General features: G+C 48.6%; 2 protein-coding genes across 5 annotated transcripts; one reads left to right on the top strand and one right to left on the bottom strand.

Annotated features, from left to right (window-relative positions):
- The first annotated feature begins 83 nt into the window (after positions 1-83).
- On the top strand, positions 84-7,058 carry LOC125770797 (phospholipid-transporting ATPase ABCA3-like). Its single transcript, XM_049440792.1, has 8 exons — positions 84-1,246; positions 1,325-1,526; positions 1,599-1,880; positions 1,950-2,337; positions 2,413-3,856; positions 3,922-4,405; positions 4,489-5,338; positions 5,420-7,058. The coding sequence occupies exons 1-8, from the start codon at positions 1,035-1,037 to the stop codon at positions 6,739-6,741; spliced, it is 5,184 nt and encodes a 1,727-aa protein (XP_049296749.1). The 5' UTR covers positions 84-1,034; the 3' UTR covers positions 6,742-7,058.
- LOC125770796 (mucin-19) lies at positions 7,055-17,173 on the bottom strand. 4 transcript variants are annotated; one of them, XM_049440787.1, is made up of 8 exons: positions 16,727-17,173; positions 16,199-16,626; positions 14,035-15,759; positions 13,294-13,966; positions 8,680-13,015; positions 8,435-8,611; positions 8,240-8,356; positions 7,055-8,175 (listed from the first exon to the last, which is right to left on the bottom strand). In XM_049440787.1, the coding sequence occupies exons 1-8, from the start codon at positions 16,730-16,732 to the stop codon at positions 7,988-7,990; spliced, it is 7,650 nt and encodes a 2,549-aa protein (XP_049296744.1). In that variant the 5' UTR covers positions 16,733-17,173; the 3' UTR covers positions 7,055-7,987. The 4 variants fall into 4 exon arrangements, with proteins under 4 accessions (XP_049296744.1, XP_049296746.1, XP_049296747.1 ...); XM_049440789.1 differs by having other exon boundaries at positions 8,680-12,997; XM_049440790.1 differs by having other exon boundaries at positions 13,435-13,966; positions 16,727-17,172.
- Between the last annotated feature and the right edge of the window lie 255 nt (positions 17,174-17,428).

Genomic DNA, 17,428 nt, shown 5'->3' with positions numbered 1-17,428 from the left:
ATAGCGAATGCACACGTGCTCTTCCTTTTGCTGGGAAATTTTAAATAGTCAGCCATTCCCTGTATCTAGGTACTTATAATCTTTTCGATAATTTTTTTAATGTTTCAAACGAGCTTGTGTATTTGTTTGTTGCATGTTCTGAAAGCAAAAATAGCCGGCTAAATTGCAATACAATACAACGATCATGCGGTTGTAAACAAATCGCGCTGCAAAATAAAGCCGTCCGGCAACACCACTACTCACACACACCACGTGGAGATGGGGGTTAATCAAACAACCCCTTCCACTATCGATCATACATAATCATAAGTGAATTACACTCGATTGCGATAAAGGTAGTATGTGTGTTTTGTTCTATAACTCCCCATCAGTGTGTGTGTTAGTGTACGATGAATAGCGGGGGGATGATGATATCGCCTTCTAATAAAATCACCCCCAACAAACCCCACAAAAAACATGCGCGCGCGCGCGCTCACGAAATCGTGAAGAGGGCGTCACGTGAAGGAAGGGAAGTACGTTTTTTGACAGCGACCCACCACTTCGCAACCTGATGAAATGATTCACCCGGCTACGTATGGCGATGTGTTAGATCCATCTATCCAGTTCGATATTTCCACACTGAACGGAGCACAACCGTTTTGTGTGGAAGAAGAGTGTTGCTACTGCTGTACCGTCGATTGACGCAATCATGGAGCGGTGGTAGTAGCGTGTGAATGTGCCGTTTCCTTTCCCACCATCATCGTGTGCAAGGGTGATTCTTGCACTGCGGCGGACCGGTTTGTACTTCAGAGACAATTGTGTACTTGAGCCCATAATTAGCTGCCGTAACTAGAGTGAGAGAAAACATAAAAAAATGCCTCCGAAGTAACGCAAAACGGAAGGAAGTTCCCGCAGTCGACAGCACTACGGCAATCCATCATTAGTGTGCCTTAAATCAAAGTAACGCTTACTACACCCAATCAGTGTACATACGAAAATCGACCGGAGTGGGAAGTTCTGCGAACGGCACACACCTTACATCCGGACGCTTCAACATGACTACCTCAAGCTGGGACAAATTTGTGCTGCTACTGTGGAAGAATTGGATCATACAGAAGCGACACTATGCGCAGACGGTTTTCGAAGTGACCATACCGGTGCTGGCTTGTTCGCTGCTCATACTCGTCCGGGGTCTCGTAACGCCTACCATCTACACCGAACCGACGACCTTCGGCAGCTTAAATGTTCAAAGTTTGGCCATGATACGGTACCAGGCACAGTGAGCTTGTTGTTCCTTTGCACAGGGCGATTGATTTCGTTTGTTTGTTCTACAAACCTCTTCTAGGGAGATGGTAACGAACCACCCGATCAATTTGAAAATTGTCTACTCACCGCGCAATGACGTGCTCGAACGCCTTGTTGGCCGTGCAGCAAGAATGCTCGGCACCGATGTCCTTCACCAGGGCTACAACGATAGCGAAAGCATGTACAAGGATCTCGTCACGCATAACTACCTAGCGGGATTAGAGTTTGCCGAGGAGTTCACGGTAATGGCCTTGGGGAGTTCCGGACCATCTGCTGTGTGGTAATCACATTTTCCTACAACTCTCCCGTTGCAGAACGCTACAAGCCTGCCGGACAGGGTTGATGTTGCCGTTCGGTTTCCGAGCGAGATGCGTACGACAACCCTACCCGGGGCACAGTTTTGGGCGAACTGGCGCACTTTCCTGATATTTCCACAGTTTCAAGTGTACGGTGCGCGTAACATCAACGTCAGTGATGGTGGCTATCCGGCAAATTACTACGCGGAAGGTTTTGCCTCCGTCCAGAATGCGATCAGTCGTGCGGTGCTGGAGCTGCGTAGCGATCGTAACAGTTCACTGCCACACGTGCACCTTAGGGTATTGATCGGAAATCTTTAGTGGATTTTTTTGGTTAGCATTACATTTTTGCTCTCTTCTCACCTTTAGCGTTTCCCTTATCCGGCTTTTTACGATGATCCGCTGCTGCGTGGTTTGGAAAATCTGTTCCCCTCTATCATCATGGTTGCGTTCTTCTATTCTTGCATCAACACGGTTAAGTTCATCACGCTGGAGAAGGAAAAACAACTGAAGGAATCGATGAAGGTGATGGGACTTGATGGATGGATACACTGGGTGGCCTGGTTTGTGCGCACCCTGACGCTACTTACTGTGTCCATCACGCTCGTCACCGTATTGCTGAGCTGTAACCTTACCACCAACACGAAGGTGGCAATTTTCCAGTTCTCCAATCGCTTCCTGATCTGGCTGTTTCTGTTCGTGTACAGCATCACGACAATAATGCTGTGCTTCATGGTTAGCACCTTCTTCTCCAAAGGTAGGTCTGTTGGTTGTTCCAGGATATCTGTAAAGTTCGTACAATTAATTTTTTTTGCTATTTTCCCACCTCCAGCGAACATTGCCTCAGGTATTGCTGGAATTGTGTGGTTCTACTCACTCACCCCGTTTCAGCTAACGTTTGGAAACTACGATCGGATGTCACTCGGGGCAAAGCTTGGCTCGAGCCTCTGGAGTAATACGGCCATGGGATACGGTGTGATGCTTTTCATGAAACACGAAGGCACTTCGATCGGGCTGCAGTGGGATAACCTTTTAACGCCCGTCACCGTTGATGATCGACTTACGATGGCGCACATCTTCGCCATACTACTAGTCGATGCCGCACTCTATCTCGCCGTAGCTCTGTACGTAGAGCAGATCGCACCGGGACAGTTTGGTGTACCGCGCAGGTGGAATTTCATTTTCACCGCAAACTTCTGGCTGCAGGAAGTATTTCAACGAAAGGCAACACGCGACGAATCGGGTGCCACAACTGTGGACAATACGTTGGAAAGCGAAAGATTAAAATCAACCGGAAGATACCATGCGAATGCAGAGGAAGAACCGATCGACAAACAGATCGGTATTAGTATGGTAGGTTTAACGAAGGTTTACGACGGGAAATACTCTGCCCGACCGGCTGTTAGTGGACTTACCGTAAATTTCTATCGCGATCAAATAACTGTCCTGCTGGGACACAACGGTGCAGGCAAAACGACCACCATGGGTATGTTGACGGGGATGTACCCTCCGACATCGGGATACGCTACGATCGAGGGCCACCGAATCGGTGGTACCGCCGTGAACCGATTCCGCAATACGCTCGGATTCTGTCCCCAGCACAACGTTCTATTCAACGAGCTTACCGTGGCAGAACACATTCGATTCTTTGCCAGACTTAAAGGCATCCGGCAGGAGGAGTACATTAAGACGGAAATCGATAAATATGTTCGGGCGCTAGGGCTCGAATCCAAACGCGACGACCAATCACACACCCTTTCCGGCGGTATGAAGAGAAAACTTTCACTCGCTGTCGCACTGTGTGGTGGTTCGCGTGTGGTATTCTGTGACGAACCAACGTCCGGAATGGACCCGGGTGCTCGGCGCATCGTATGGGATCTGCTGCAGCAGGAGAAGCGTGATCGTACGATCGTTCTGTCCACACACTTTATGGACGAAGCGGATGTGCTGGGCGATCGTATCGCTGTTATGTGCGATGGCGAGCTTCGTGCGGTTGGCACACCATTTTTCTTGAAGAAACGTTTCGGAGCTGGATATCGATTGGTGTGCGTAAAGGGTCCCGACTGTCAGCCGGAGGTGCTTACGAAGCTACTGCGCCAGTACGTACCGGACGTGGTGATTGAGTCCGATATTGGGACGGAGTTGAGTTTGCGGCTTCACGAACAATACCGTGGCATGTTTCAGCCAGCGCTGGAAGCACTTGAACAAAACGTCGAAAAGTGTGGCATCTCAAGCTATGGTATTGCATTGTCCACATTGGAGGAAGTTTTTATGAGGTAAGTCTGCATTTGGTGTTTGCATTTGAGAAATGGTTGGATGTTTGATAAAATTCTATTATCAGGTTGGGTAGCGATGAAGGTAACACTGATGAACTTCAGCTCACCGCTAATGGAACGGAGTCAAGCGATAAGCGACATCTAAAGAACGGTACACATCATCCGATGCCACCTCCAATAACTATCACGGAAACATATGAGCTACAAACGGGCTCAAAGCTTCTGTGGAGTCAGATCCGTGCTATGTTCTGCAAGAAGTATCTCAGCTTTATCCGTTCGTGGAAGATATCCACCCTCCAGATACTACTGCCAATGATGTTTGTCCTGCTCGTTATCGCCATTGTACGATTCTTTCCCAACAATGTTGTTCTGCCACCATTGGAAATTACACTCACAAGCTACGATCGTACCAGTACCGTCCTGTCGACAAGCGTTCGAAATGCACCGATCGTTGCCGCGTATGAAGAAACGATTAAGCATTCTTCGGGCTCTGGACATCATACACTCACCGTGACGGAGCGCAATTTCACTGAATTTATATTGCAAAAGGTAATTGCAGAAACATGTGCACTGAATTGCATTAACAATCTAATCTTACTTCGTGTGTTCGTTTCATTTCTATTCCCGCGTAGTCAACGGAAAATATTCGAACGGTGGATAATACGTTCATGATTGGAGCGTCCTTAGATGTGATAAATCGTAACTTCACTGCTTGGTTCAATAACAAAGCGTACCACACGGCTCCGCTGTCGCTTAGCGTGCTCTACAATGCACTTGCACGGACCATCTGCACCAACTGCAGCATCACTGTGACGAACAAACCACTTCCATACAGCAGTCATGTTCGATTCCTGCGTACCCAGTCTGGAAGTAATCTAGGTTTCCAGCTTGCCTTTAACACCGGTTTTGCGATGGCCTTCGTCGGTGCCCTCTACATCCTTTACTACGTACGTGAACGCGCATCCGGGTCGAAGCTTTTGCAGTTTGTAAGCGGCGTGAATGCGATCACGTTTTGGGGTATTTCCTTTCTATGGGATTTTGGTGTGTACTGCGTGGCGATGGCATTATACATCGGTACGTTGGCTGCCTTCGGTGAGGAAGGTTGGTCCACACCGGAGGAGCTTGGTCGTGTTGTGATTGTGTTCGTTTGCTTCGGACTGGCGGTCATTCCGTTCACGTACCTCGGTGCGTACTGTTTCGATGTGCCGTCGACCGGTTTCATCAAGATGCTGATCTTCAATATCTTCACCGGGACGGTCATGTTTACGGCGGTGTTTCTGCTGAAGGTGAAGGACTTTGATCTGCGCCACGTGGCAGAAACAATGGAGTGGATTTATATGGTGTTTCCACTGTTTGCGCTCAGCCACAGCTTGAACAATATCAACGTGATGGAAACGACGAGACAGATCTGCGATGCGTACTGCGATGCGATGCCGTTCTGTACCCCTCAGTTGGCCTGCAAATTTAATGAACTATGCTGCGGTAAGTGAAGAGGTCACTCGTCTGGAGAGAACTATCGTTTTTTTAATTTGATTGTGGTCTGTTTTTCCTCGCCCGTTACAGATGTGGAAATATTTTCATTCAATCCGCGAGGAATCAATCGAAATCTGACTTACCTGATAGGTGTTTCGGTACTTTCGTTTGTGGTTTTGCTACTTAAAGAGTACCGTGCTTTCGCCGGGATAAATCTCTCCACATGCATGCCCGATCAGTGGCAATGTTCCAATAGACATCGTAAGACAGCGATCACAACTGAAGAAATGGAATCCATTGCAATCGGTGAAGATTCAGACGTTGCTGACGAGCGTACCAGAGTGGATCGTTTGTATGAAGAACGGGAGCATCAATCGCCTACAGGGCGGGCTTTGTTAATGTTGCGCGATCTCACGAAACGTTACAGCAGTGCTAAACCACCCGCAGTCGATCGGCTTACATTTGCGGCCGGTGGACGGGAATGTTTCGGACTGTTGGGTGTAAACGGCGCCGGTAAAACGTCCACCTTCCGGATGCTAACTGGCGATCGACGCATTACCGCCGGTGATGCATGGGTCGTTGGATACAGTTTGCGTACGCAATTACCCGCTGTTTACCGGAAGATCGGTTACTGTCCACAATTTGACGCTCTGCTCGAAGATCTGACTGGTCGGGAAACGTTGCGTATCTTTGCCCGTTTGCGTGGCATACCGGAACAGTCAATTGACTCGATCGCGGACAGGCTTGCGGTGGAACTACACTTTGCTGCCCATCTGGACAAGCGCGTGCAGGCGTACAGTGGAGGAACGCGAAGGAAGCTAAGTACCGCACTGGCGCTGCTTGGCGATCCAGCTATAGTGTATCTGGACGAACCAACCACAGGAATGGATCCGGGTGCGAAGCGTCATTTCTGGAACGTGATGTGTCGGGTACGGTCGGAAGGTAGAACCGCCCTAGTGCTAACGTCACACAGTATGGAGGAGTGCGAAGCTCTTTGCTCACGGCTGGCAATCATGGTGAACGGGGAGTTCCGCTGTATAGGGTCGGCTCAGCATCTGAAAAATAAATTCTCCCACGGCTACTTTCTCACCATGAAGCTTAAATGGACCGGCGATGGATCGCGCACAGAAGCCGAAAGGAACAAGCAAGCGATCAAATCGTTTATGCAGCAAACCTTCGCAGTCGGCTCTGCTCGAGATGGTGGTGGCAGTGGAGCCATCCTCAAGGAAGAATATCACAACTACCTCACCTATCACATCCGGGACACCGGGCATCGCTGGTCGGAGATGTTTGGCGTGCTTGAAGCGGCGCGGGAACAGCTGCAGCTTGAAGACTACGCCCTCGGGCAAACGTCACTCGAACAAGTGTTCCTTACACTAACCGCTAATCAGCGCATCAGCAACGAATCATAGTTGAATCTCAATCAGGACGCGTAGCCTCAAACTGCTGCTGCTTTCTCAATTAATTCTATTATTCTGGCATCCGGGCCGGAACAGAGTGACAATATACAGCAACGGAACGAATTAGATGCCTTCTCTTACACCATTTCTAGTCTAATTTTCTCTTCTTTCCACAACCCGATGGTGATCTTTGGTGCACGTAATTTAGCTCGAATAAATAGATTGTAATAATGGGTAGACCGCATGTGATCACAACTTAATTACCGAGTAGTATTGTCGCTTCAGGAAGCAGACGCTAATAAAGTTGTTGTGTTTGGACGAAAAGTTAATTCTGTGTTCATATTCTTGTATTTAATGATGCTGTAGGAGTGCTGTCCACTGGTGGGCATCTTTTACGGCATCTTTTCTGGATTCACAATACACTGTACACGTCTCATTGCACACCTTAAGATGAATACAAACTAATGTCCCTTACGGGAAGTAGCGTTTTAAGCAAAAATATAACTTACAGCACAGAAGAGCCGCAATGAACTATAGCCCTTCCTCTGCAGAGAGTGCATTCCCTCACATATCAGCAGTTCTTTACAGTAAACCGCCAACCGTCGTGCTATTGCTGCAGGTTGTAAAGATCTGTTTTGAATTCTTCGCTAGTCAAATAATTCATTAGCACTGTTGGGTGTGCTCTATCATCTACGCATGTTACTTTAAAATTGGCTTTCCATGATATGAACACGGAAATGAGCGTTTGAAATACTACTTGCTGGTTCGATCCTGATATATAATTTACACGAAATCACTGTTACTTCACTATGTATATCCTAAATTCCTAGATTCACACTCTGAAGGCTTAATAGCGCTACGAGTCAACAACACGGTAAGGAAATAGCAAATATTATAAGTATAAAAGTAGAAATAAATTCGCTAATTCAATGTACGGTTTCTGTAAAATCCTATCAACACTAGAACAACAAATAAAATTAAAATCATATAAAAAATTGTTTCGAAAATAGATCTGAAATAAATTTTCACCAGCGTGTAGAAGCGCCGGCTATCGAAACTTTCTAAATGTTCACGTGTAAACCTAAACCTGGAGCATATAGCGCATTGTACATTCATGCCAGAAGTACAAGCCTTCCTTTCTCTTCGTGGTGCTAATAATTGTGCTGCCATTCAGCTCTGAAAGCCCAAGGGACGAAATAAAACAACTGAAAAAAAGGGAAAGAAACAAAAAGGAAAGAAACTATCGACAGCGCGCTTCTTAGTTGTTACCGGCGCTGGCACTGTTCAGTTTGGCTTGCTTCTTGTTCTCTCGCTCCCGTCGGCGAAGCTTCTTGCGCCTTCGGTCGATACTCGCCAGCTCGGCCTTGATCGCGTTGTACGTTTTGCGCAACTCTTGGATCTTTTTCCTTATTATCCCTATCCGGTGATTACTATTTAGGGATGGATCTGTCAAATAGAGAAGAAATGTAATGGTATGCTCGAAAACGGAACATGATATCTGTAGTTTTACCTAAATTGACCAGGAAATTGTACTGACAGGGACGCCCGGTTTTGCTGCCAACAAATATCAAGGAGGACGATCGGTGGAATGCCGCTAAATTGTCTGAGTTGTCCTCACTGTCGGTTGCTGTTGAAGTGAGAGACAGAGAGAGCGAAGAAGAAGTTAAAGAGTAGTCCTTAGTTGCGAAGGTACATTTCGCCGTACCATTGCTTGTAGTAAGACCACGTTGATTACGGCCATAGCTAGTGTTTGAACCATTATTTCCAAAGCCATAGCCACCCAGGCTGGTGTTACCCGTGCGACGACGTTTGAGCGTTGGTTCTTCGCTCGGTTTTCGTTGACGGCGCTTTTTCATCGGTGACAACGATTCTTGATCATGCGCTAGAAAAAAAAAGAAAATGTTACTACACTCGAGCAAGGGTAATTATTACACAGAAAAAAGGACTTACTTTCATCTTGGCTAACCGAATCCCTCGGAGAACTGTTCGGGGTATCGGCGGTGGATTCTCCTCCGCCGGAAGTTCCTTTACTTCTTAATGATTGCTGTTGCTGCTGGAGATTGGAAACGAACGATCCCACTCCACCGGTCTGTCCACTTTGACTGGTACTGCTGATCGTCGTATTACCACCGATCGTTATCGTCACCACCGGTGGTTCTAGATCCATCGGAACAGGTTTCAGATCGGTGGCGGTTTGAATGTTTTGTGGCGGTATGAAAGAGGATGATGATGATACTGATGAAGCAGGTGCCAGCGGTGTCTCGGCATACACCTTACGCCCGACTGTAGACGGTGGCAATCGATCGTGATCTTTCGGTGCGGGAGAGCCTGGAATCGTTTCCTCGCAGAGTAGCAACGACAGCGATTCATTGTTTGGAGCCTGTGATTGTGATTGTGATTGAAGATAGTGTAGCGATTGCGTTGGTGAATCCTCGGGGTTGAGAGAAAGCGTGGATGATCCTAATGATTCGTTCGATCCCGTAGACGTTATGACGGATGCCGTCGCAGGAACGACACTGCTGTCAAGTTGCTTCTGAGTTGCGAAGGACACATCCGTACGACCTTCACTATCAGCGCTGACGCGTTGTTGTATCGGTGGCTGCTGTTCATGTACCTTGTGCATCAAGTACTCTTCAGAACTCATACCGCGGCTGGCGGTGTTCATCTGTATGATTGTCTCTAGAAGGCTTTGCTTTGCACCACCTATTGTCTTCTTTTCCGACGACGCTGTAGGTGCGCCAGAGAATGATTTGGTAGTATCGTCCTTCACATGCGACGAAGAAGATAACGGATCCGTCGGAGCAATCCGGTCTTGCTTTAGGATGAGCTTTTCCTTATCGGCAACCGCTGCAACAGCTGCGGCCGATGCAGCTGAAGCCATCTCGAGTGTAATGGAAGCTGTAGCTGATCGTGGTTTTTCCTCAAACAGCTCCTTCTTGGCCGATATCACCGAAGTGGTCTGTTTGCTCTCATAATGGACGATCACCGCAGCCGTACTGGGCACGACGGAGTTCGTTACAATAGTTTGCGAGTGTACCATCGCACTTCCGGTTGCAGGTTCACCACTGCCTTGCGATTCGGCATCCTCAATGATTAGCCGGTGTTCCGAATCGTTACTGTCCGTAGATTCATCGTCGTGAATAAACCGTGGATCTGGATCTAGCTTTCGAAGTGATTCAGTTAGATCGTTACTTCGGGATGTGGGAATTTGCTCAAGCGCCTGTATCTTCTGAACCCCACCATTACCGGAAGACGATAAGCCTTGCGGTTGATTGGTGGTGGTTTTCGAATCGGTACTGATCGGGGATGACTTTGCCGTGGAGATGTGAGAATCTTCCGGTTCCATCTTCATTGCTTCGAGCAACTTGCCTGACTGTGGTGCTTCATTTCCACCCGCGGATCCCGGTTTTGGTGGGTGATTTATAGCCATCATAGGTGTTGTGTAGGAAGACACTACGGTGGCACTGTTACCACCGCTGCTGATGGATTCCGATTTGATCGTTGGATGCACTGTGGATGCGAAAGACATCGGTGTACCGCTTTCCATTGCCGGTGAAGACAACAATCCACTGTTTATCATCGATTTCGGTGTGCTGGGTAGCGAATGGTGATGCATCGAACTTGTCATATACTTCGGAAAGTCTGGTTTTTCCGATTTTACCGTTTGCTGCTGTTGTTGTTGCTGCTGCTGTTGCTGTTCACTTAATGCCTTCAGCACCTTGTCCGCAATCGACGGTGGTTTCTTCACGGTCGGAGCGTCGAATTCAAAGTTCATATCGTTGAAGTATTTTTTGCAATTCTCCAACGTCGGTTCCTCTTTTTGACTCTCGTCACCAGCCTTTGCTAGCAGGACGGAAGTAGATGGACCTTTACCGTGCGGATAAAGCACCGACGAAATTGATCGCTCGTTTACGCCACCACTTCCGATCGAGGAAGCTGAAATAACTGGCGTGAATATCCCAGGCGTTGTCGTTGCCGGCAATGGCGGTGGAGCAGGTTTTGTGTCGATATCTTCCTGCGATTTAAAAGTTTCTTCCTTACTTCCCAGAGGCCCGGGGGTCACCAAATTGAAGCTTGGAGATTTTCGTAACACATCAAAAGTCGAGTCACTTTTTACAGGCGTCTGTACAAAAGCGGTCGTTAGTCCTGCTTGAGAAGAGGTAGTAACTACAGGTGATGTCGTTTTAGGAGCAACCTTTTCTTTAGGTGGATCCACTGAAGAAATTGTCGTTTGACGAGGTGCCTCCGCAACCACTGTGCCAGATTCACCATCCACTGGAAGCTTCTGATCCTTTTCTTCCTTGTCCTTAGGCTCGCGGCGTAATATGCCCGATCCTTTCGGTGACTTATTCTCTACACCCGCAGGTTCGGTTTTAATCGGCGAAGGCTTCTTCGCCCGCTTTAAAGCCCCACTATAACTTCCGGTTCCGTAGTTAGATGTGTCCAGAGGATCCACTGCGACGGCCATTGTTTTCCGTTGCAAAGGCTTTTTTCTTTTCTCATCTCCAAATGGACCGCCCAATGACGATGATCCTGTCGAGGAGGTTAGCGAAAGAGAGTTAACTACCTCGGCAGGTGGTACATCGGATACAAGCTTACGGGGACCTGTTCCGCATCCGGGTGTACCAATAGCAGCACCCACAACTCCCATCGGTCCGCTCCCGGTATCGGTCGGATCGTCATATTCATCCTCAAATTCGTACACGTCAGAAATCTTTTCTTCCATCCGATTAGCTGTCGATTCAAACAGTGACTTAATGGACAGCGCTTCCTTGCTGAGCAGTTTATTTTGTGCCGGTGTTAACGTCGACGAGGAAAAGTGTTTTTTCTCCCCAAGCAAACCGGAACTGCCATGCTTCAAGGTAGTAGCTGCAGGAGCTGCAGCGGAAAGCGCGGATTGCGCGGATAAAGAGCTTGCCGGCGATGAAAAGGCGGAGGTACCTTCTCTGCCAAGTGTAAATTTCCTTTCCATTCCGGTTGCTGTTGTTCCCGGTCCAGAATGTTGAACGATTGACTGCTTCTTTTCCGCGCGTAACGAACTGAAACCTCCCGCATGCGGTGAGGAAGTGGTCGTTTGGGACAGAGTGTTCGTTGGTCCGACCGGAGATACGGTTGAGGGATTGATCTTGCTGTCATCTGGTGCGGCGGTGCCAGATGAAGATATTGACGATGTTGTTGAAGGGGAAGATTTTGGCGACTTTATTGCTCGCGCGCTAGATCCGGCAGCGATAATGACACCTTGCGGTGGCGTGACGGCCAAGTCATCTTTGCTATTTCCTGCAGTAGCCGATGGGGACGAACCAAAGCTAGCTTTACCAGGTGTCATTAAAGAGCTGGCATTTGTGCGACCACTGGTTGTAGATGGTGATGTCATATTAGAACCCGCCACAGTAGCTTTGTCCTCCGTCGCTACTGTTTTCGATCGTGCCGATAGCGAGGGTGATACTCCTGCTGCCTGTGATGCAATCGTCGAATTATTCTTCGACGGTGATTCTAGCACAGAATCATTCGCTTGCGTTGGCACAGCGAGTTGTGGTTTCAATTCGTTTTCCGTGCTCGCATCACGCACCGTACAGAATGCCATCTTTTCCGAGTTGGCAATGATAGTTGCTGCCGTACCGTATGTTTTAATTGGTGGTTTCCCAACCGAGCCTGACCCGGTGGCTGTTTTTTCAACAGCTGGCCCTGCATCGACCGCGTCCTTTTTAGCGCTTGCTGCAGCCTTTTCCAGAGATGCCTTGGCATCCGCTGCTTTGTTAGCTACTGTTATTAAAGGTTCGGTGGATGACGAATCTTCGCACTCCAAGCTCGGTGGAGGCGAGGCTAATATCTTGGGACTCATCACTAGCCCCGCTGCTAGCGGTGTTTCGGCTGTGTCTGAATCGACCATCGTTGTAATTGGTGAGCTGGAGAATGCCTTGTTGGAAGACTGCGAAGAGTCTTCTTCGCTGAGTGTTTCCGATTCGGACGACTTTCCCGGTTCGTCGTCCTCCTCGGTTACGGTAGATTCTTCCTCTTTCACTGCCACTGAAGCAGTCAGCTCTTTCTTGATCGTGGCCAGCGGTGTGCTAGAGCTCGAAAGCGTTTCCTTCGCTTCGGTGGAACTACTCCTTGTGTGCATGTTCGGTTCCTGCTTCGGTATCAGATGTTTCGGCACATCCGTAACGGAGGACGCCGATGCGGGTCCTTCTCCTGCGCCAGCAGTTGTGGTTGTGGTCGTTGTTGTGTCTGATGCCGGCGATCCAGGTGATTTCAGTTCCTTGAAGCCCTTCAATTCGGAACGTATCTAAAATGAATGATCGAGACAGGGTGGATGTGAAGGATCATATGGAACGATTAATAAAAAGGGTTGAACGCATAAGAAACGAGGTCGAAAACGAAAGCAGTACCCAAATGTGATGATGATGCGACGGGAAGCGCAAACCCGAACCCGAGAACCACATAAAAAAGAAGGGAAGGATATAGAGAAAAATGAAAAAAGAAGAGAGAAAGAGAGGATTGACCCCCGGTTAGTAAAGATCTGGATCGAGCTGTTAAATGCAGCGCAGTATGGTAGGAAATTACTTGATTGAGATCATAGTCACGACCACCACCAACACCGCCAACAACACCACCACCACCACCACCCTTGGATGCTCCGTTGGAAAACTCGTCCGATATGGCCGCGGCGTCAGACGACGAACCGGCCTCGGCCGTTGTACTTACTTTCGTGCTCGTTGATGAGATGGAAATCGACGAGTTGGACGAGGTGGTCGACGAGGTGCTGTTGGTGGTGCACTTTTTCAGCATCGGTTCATCCGAATCGGTGTCGCTGGTATTGTCCGGATCGGTCGGAACAGACAGTGAGGACGAAATGTCCGTATTGTTGGACGTGCGCCTACCAGCAGCGGCGGCCGAAGCCGAAAGGGACGATCCCGTAGCAGCCGACGATCCACCACGCGTCAGTGGTCTCCGGTTGGACGGTGTGGCTGGTGATTTATTCCGTCCAACATTGGGAGTCGTCGAACGTGGCGTAGAATTTCCTCCGGGACCACTGCTCTGTTCACCTTTAGAATTACCACGGCTGCGTTTTGCAACTTTCGGAGTTTTATCTCCCGGCGTAGTGCTCGATCCCGATGGTCCCTTACTTGTCGATCCACCACTGCCCGTTGGCGTGTTGGTGGACGATTTTCCTTTCTTAGTTTTACTGTTGGTTAAATTCTCCGCAATACGTTCTTTGCGAACCCATTCGTCGTACCTGTGAATGAAAAATGACCGTATTACAACGGGTAAATTGATGCCGCTTAAGAATACTATCATCATCACCTCGTGTTCCAACCGGTGTAGTGTACCAGATAGATGGGATTTCCTTCCTGTTTGGCGATCTCGATCACCTTCGCTTCGTACGTCACCTTCTGCTCATCGTAATACACCTTTAGCTTATCACCCACCTCGATTGGGAAGTCGGGAACTGCGGTCCCAGCAGCTACTCCACTTACAGGGCTAATGGTTCTACCACTGCCACCGTGCATACTGGCTGATCCCGGTCCAGATCCATTTCCTCCTCCTCCTCCGCCACCTCCACTTCCCGGTGGACCACCACCTCCACCACCACTTCCACCACCACCTCCACCACCTCCACTACCACCACCACCACCAACAACACTACCCACACCTTCTTCTTTCCTACTGCTGGTCGATTGTTTCTCCAGCTTAATGCTGCGCTCTGTACCACTCGCACTACCACCACCAGTTCCGGTTGTGTTTTCCCGGTCATCCTTTTTCGAGTCCACCGAATCAGCGTCCTTTCTTTTACGACCCCGTTTCTCGATCACCGGTTCAACGGACTTAGCCTTCGCCGCGACCTTTTCCTTCTTCACAGCGGAAGCGCTTCCAACATCCTCTTTCTTGCTACCGCCGGATGATCCGCTACTTTCACCGCCACCTTTTGCAGACATTTTCTCCTTCTCCCGTTCCTTTTCTTTTTCCTCGAATTTATCTACCAACGCTTTAACCTTGCCGCCGCCAACTTTTCGCTTGGTGCTGTTCGGTCTCAGTACGGCACTTTCCGTTGTACTCGATTCACTCGTATTGCCAGATTCTTCTACTGCTGAATTAGAGGCTTCCGCGATTGCTGTTACTGAATTGCATGCCTTTGCAGACGCGTCTGCTGCCGCGGCCGATGCTGCCTTTTCTTTTGCCGTTAGTAGCTTTTCTTTTTCTGCCAGCTTTGGCGACTGTACCGAGCTGGCCCGTACCAGACTGCGGCCCTTCGTGCGACTCGTTTTCGGGTGTGGTACCATCGTGCATCCGAGCTTGCGGTTGAACTCTTCGAAAGAGAACAGAAACTTTTTGTACGCCTGCTTCACCAGATTGGTAATGCTGGCCGTGGCAGGCGAGAAGCCCAACCGTAGTGCGATCTGCTTCCACTGATTCTGGGTCGTGACTCGATTGTAACCGTGTAGCTTTTGAACAGCACGAAACAAACGGTACAGATCGACGTCCCGATTCGTGATCGATGGCGCTTTGTTCAGTGGCGTTCCCCGATCGTCCATAAACTTGTACAGCTGTGCCACAAAATGATCTTTTTCTTCGGTAGGCTCATCATCCGAACTATCCGTTTCGAGCTCCTGATCCGAATCGCTGCAGCTACCCGACGTACCGAACAATGCTTCCCGGTCCCAGTGCGGCGGCAGTACATCATTATCCATGTACTCAATTGCTGCCGACACGGCGGCTGCTTCTGACCTGTTTACACTGTCACGCGTAAACTCGGTGGCTTCTTTCTTCGGCACGGTGTAGTACCGACCATCCTTAAACGAGCGCACCAAATACTCGTCCTTCACCCGAATCCGCACCGTGTCCTGGGCGGTCGGAGCCACCACAAGCCCGGGAAACCAATTTTCTTTCGGGTTTTTCTTCTTATTATCGCTCGTCTCCACACACACCACTTTACCGATGTTTTCCTCTTTATCGCTGGCGTTCGAACGGGAGTGGGTTGTTGGTTCGTCTTCCTCATCGGAGCTTTCGTCCGGTAGAAGATGCCGTGATCTAATGTGAAAAGGATCAAAGAACACACATTAATTTGTAGTTCTTAACAAAATCATACAGTCCACCACAAACCTCAATGCCCAAACCATATGAAATGTTGGAGAACAGACTCTCTATAACGTAATATAGGTCTAAACTAATCGAAGGCCTAAAGAAGACTGAAACTGAATACACGATCGTCCCCGATCGTGATGAATGAAAATAAAACGTAAGCAAAAAAATGTCTATTGGAATTTTGCTCCGGATGTTCGTCTCATTTACCAATAGAAGATAAAAGTATCAACTATCATACACATCCAAGCGTGTTATCGGAGTTTATCCACGGTTCTACTTCCTGTGACGAATTATTTGCAAACCTAAGCGAAACTGTAGTACGCTACAGTGGCTTTTTCTCTCGTGGACCATACATATTGAAGTGTTTGAAGACGACAGTGCTTACCTACGACCCCTGCGTCCACCTATGACCGGATTCCCAAAGTGCTCGGGATGTGTGAGCGGAAGCTGATCAAGTGTTTCGCTCTCGTTGAAGTGCCGGCCACTCTTCAGACACAGCGCACTGCGTCGAAGCGTCGTAATGTCGCCGTCATCGAACACCACCGTGTACTGCGAACAGTCCTGGATTTTGGTTAGCGTTGCCTCCACGTATTCCTTCCGCTCCGGATGTTTCACCTCGACCGTCGCACCCACCCGGAGAGCCCCCTTGATCTGATCATCGGAGACAACACCAGACCCGAGACCCTGCTGTTTGTACGCGACCTTGCATTTGATGTTGCGCACGACCTTGCGTACCTTGGCCTCGCAGAATGCCCCCTTGTATTTGGCGCTAACCTCCGTTCCTACAGTCAAATAAGGGGGATCGTCTACTTGCTGATGGAAAATAGGAGAATAAACAAACACAATACAATGTACGTACGAACGGATGCAAACACTTCCCGTTCTTTCCCTCCACCCTTCCGAGACTGCTTACCTGCATCTTCTGGAGGAAATAGCGCTCAAAACTCAAATTATCGCTGACAATCGCCACTTTTACGCGTTCACTGATAAGCTGGGTAGGTGCATATTATGGTTCCTCTCCACTTCCTGTGCTGTTGTTTCCTTTGGAACCACAGCAGTACAGATGTTGTTGAGCTGTTGGCGTGCCCTTTTCACCGGACTGTGCCAACCTTGCAGGTAATGTTGTGGACGCGCAATTTGTTTTCCTTTACCGAATTCGTTTATGATGTTTGGCGAATTTTGTCACTTACGCCCGCCTGCCACTCTCTCTCAGTATGCTTACCATGGTTAATGGTATGCGATTGTGTACGCGCGTAAAAGGGTTACGGGTTGACCACAACACCTCGTCTCGGTTGCGTAGCATCAAAACAGGACCAGCTTTCCCAGCTAAATTTGTGCCTCGCAAAAATGGACGGTCTTGACACTAGCTTCGTTAAAAAAAGGCAGCCACTTTGACACTGTAGCGTTCGTTGAGTGATGCTGACTTTTTTGGTATATCACTGTAAGTTGTGTTGATAGGGAAACAATTGAATTAGTTTAAAGATTAATCTATGTGGCAAATAATAAATATTGCTAACATCTTCCCAATTTTCTTCTTCTCAATCAGTAGTTTTCCAGCGAAGGAAAAAAAGGATTTGTTTTAATGTTCGAAAACAAGCACGCATATATTATTTGA

The sequence above is a fragment of the Anopheles funestus genome, chromosome 3RL (genome assembly GCF_943734845.2).
Source record: "Anopheles funestus chromosome 3RL, idAnoFuneDA-416_04, whole genome shotgun sequence".
NCBI classification, from domain to species: domain Eukaryota; kingdom Metazoa; phylum Arthropoda; class Insecta; order Diptera; family Culicidae; genus Anopheles; species Anopheles funestus.
Note: the sequence above shows the minus strand (reverse complement) of the source record. Positions and strands in the feature narration are given on the sequence as shown.